The following is a 2,809-nucleotide window of genomic DNA, read 5'->3' as shown; positions in this document are numbered from 1 at the left end:
ATACCTCAAGATGACTCTTGTCCATGGTTTCTGATAAATGCACCCCAGGGAATCCACCCAGTCAACCCAATTGGCTAAAGACCTTCTTGTATTTCTCCTGACATCAAAGGGCACCAATGGAGCACTTTGGCTATACGCTTATCATCTCTGTCCTTGACATATGACCAGCCCATCTTGGAGACACTTAAATGTTTATTGAATTGTTTTGTGATTTTAAAATTCACACTAAGATTTCAATGGCTGATGACAGATGAAGGTGGCCTCAAATGTTTTGACTCAAAATAGGAAATAGTGGTGGAATTCTAGGCACCATGGTAGGTCATTTGGGTTTGAGGTTTGGGGTGAGAGAAAGACTTTCCATATTATATCAGGCAGGCCACCATGTACTCTGCCTATGCTCTGGGTTATTCTGTACTCAGGAGGCATCCCAGACAGACTGAGGCACTCCCCACCTCCCCCAAGTGTGAGCAGAAGAAAGACGTACGTTGCCTTCATCGTCCACCACCTGTATTTGCCCAGAATCACAGAGCTTCACCACTGCCCCAATGGGGACATCAAACTCCTGCCCTGTTTTGAGGTCCATCCAGACATAGTCACCCTGCAGGAAAAAAAGCACCCTGTCAGTATTCAATCCAACAAGCATTTTTTAATAAATAGTATTGTATTTTTTCCAGTTACATGTAAAGATGATTTTGAACATTCATTTTTTGAAATTTTTGAGTTCTAAATATTCTTCCCCCTTCCCTAAGATGGTAGACTATTTGATATAGGTTATATATGTGCGAACAGGTAAAACATATTTCTATACTAGCTACCAACAAGTATTTTAAGCACCTATTATGTACATGGTCCAATGCTCTGGTCTGGGGACCCTAAGGTGAAAGGTGACTGTCCACTGCTTTCTTAGAACTTGCAATCTAATGTATGTGTGTGTGTGTGTATGTGTGTGGAAATACAAAACATGCACAGATAAGTATAATACAAGGTAGGGTATGATATGGGATAAAGGAGAGATCCAGGATAAAAATGATCTAGGGAAATTAGAGGATCAAGAAAACACTGTCACCTGGGGGAGGGGGAAAAGAGGGCAGGCAGGAATCAGGGAAGCTGTCATAAAGGAAGTGGTACCTGAGTTGGGCCTGATGGGAGAGAACATAACCTAAACGTAATCTGTGTCACCACCTCCAGGCAACCTTCCTTGACTGAGCCCACTGTACTCTTTGGTCTTCTCATCAACAATTCATTCACAATTCAATTCATCATGGGGACAAGGTAAAGATTGAATTATCCCATCTAACCCATACTAACAGCAACCCATATTTCTATTGTCCTTTAGGTCTTATGAATCACTTCCCTCAAAACCAGTGCAAAAATCCCCATTTTTCCCCTTGTCCAGGTCTGTGATTTCACTGGTCCTAGAAACTTCTGATGTGGAAATTACTTCCACCAACGGAAATCGGCAACTGGTCTGTGACTCCCAATTTCAAGGCTCACTCGGGAAGGACTGAGAGGTTAAGTTACTTGCCCAGGGTCTCAAGCACATTCACTCTATGTCAGGGGAAGGACTTAAACCCAGGTCTTCTTGTCTCTAAAGTCAGCCCTTTCTTCACTACACTATGGGTTCTTCATTCCCTTTATATATGTGGATAGGGGAGGGATTGAAAGAGGGTGGGTTTTGCCGAGGTAACAGAGCTAGTAAATAATTTCTTTCTTATCCCCTTCCCCCAGCAGCTAGTGTCTTGACTTCTAAACCCCATTACCCTGTATTTATTGTGTATACATTTCCTATCTAATCACAGGAGTATATGTTATCTCCTCTAATAGAATGTAAACTCCTTGAGGGCAGGATCAGTTTAGTGGCAGAGCCAAGATTTGAATCCTGACCTTCCTTCTCTAAGTCTAACATTCTTCCCTCCACCCCACATTGCCTCTCTAACTACCTCCTCAGGGTCCAAAAGAACCAGAGGGTTCCACATGGGACTACTTGATTATAGGGTAAAACAATCTTTCATCATCACCAGACAGATTGCACAGGATGCTCAGGATTCCGGATTCTAGACTCTGGGGCATCCAGGAATCCCTCATGAACTTAATGAGACACCATGGGGCCTGGTGCTCCCACGGTCCAGTTATCCTGGCCCCTCCCTGACTCAAGAACTGTATATTCTGGGAGGGGGAAGGCACACACACCATCTACCCAAAAAAGTACATTTGAAGAGGGAAGAAACATTAACAACTAGGGGAATCAAAAAAAGTATGACTGGGCATGACGTCATCTTCTGTGTCTAAGCTTGACAGACCCTCTGCCCCAAATCCTGTCCATCTAGCGCAAGGGTCCTTAGCCTCTTTTTTTTCCATCCTGGATTCCCTTGGCAATCTACTAAGGCCTAGGGGCTCCTTCTCAGAACAACAGTTTTAAATACATAAAATAAAATGCATAGGATTACAAAGGAAACCAAAGGCTGGTGAAAACAAAGATGTCATTTTTGTTGCCTGTGTGATGGACCTCCTGAAATTCAGTGACCGTTGGTAAGTCTCTTGGCCTCCCAGAGACCCAGGTTAGGAATACCTGATCTTAGTCCAATTTGTACTTGGGTAGGAATTCCCCCTAAGACAGTCTCAGCAAGTGGATACAGCCCTCCACTTGAATATCTCTAGTGATGGGGAGCTCATTATCTCCCTGATCAGAACTATAATTAAGAATAAAGTACATTCACGTTATTTGTAGTAGTTATGGTCTATAAAGTTGCTGCAAACACTGAATTAGTGAATACTGAACTTTGGGGGTCTCAGATTTTTTGCTGCTCTC

At 43.1% G+C, this 2,809-nt stretch overlaps 1 protein-coding gene across 1 annotated transcript in view; it reads right to left on the bottom strand.

Annotated features, from left to right (window-relative positions):
- The window catches only part of MYO7A (myosin VIIA), a 165,133-nt gene extending 164,535 nt beyond the window's left edge, over nucleotides 1-598 (bottom strand). The window contains exon 1 of the mRNA XM_069070910.1: nucleotides 485-598. Within this exon, the coding sequence (XP_068927011.1) occupies nucleotides 485-583 (99 nt within the window). The 5' untranslated portion in view covers nucleotides 584-598. The remainder of the gene's footprint in view (nucleotides 1-484) is intronic.
- Between the last annotated feature and the right edge of the window lie 2,211 nt (nucleotides 599-2,809).

The sequence above is a fragment of the Petaurus breviceps genome, unplaced genomic scaffold, assembly GCF_028583685.1.
Source record: "Petaurus breviceps papuanus isolate PSGF00001 unplaced genomic scaffold, PetGlider_PUasm1.0 90823, whole genome shotgun sequence".
Taxonomy (NCBI): Eukaryota; Metazoa; Chordata; class Mammalia; order Diprotodontia; family Petauridae; genus Petaurus; species Petaurus breviceps.
The sequence above is the reverse complement of the archived record's forward strand: the minus strand, read 5'-3'. Positions and strand labels throughout refer to the sequence as shown.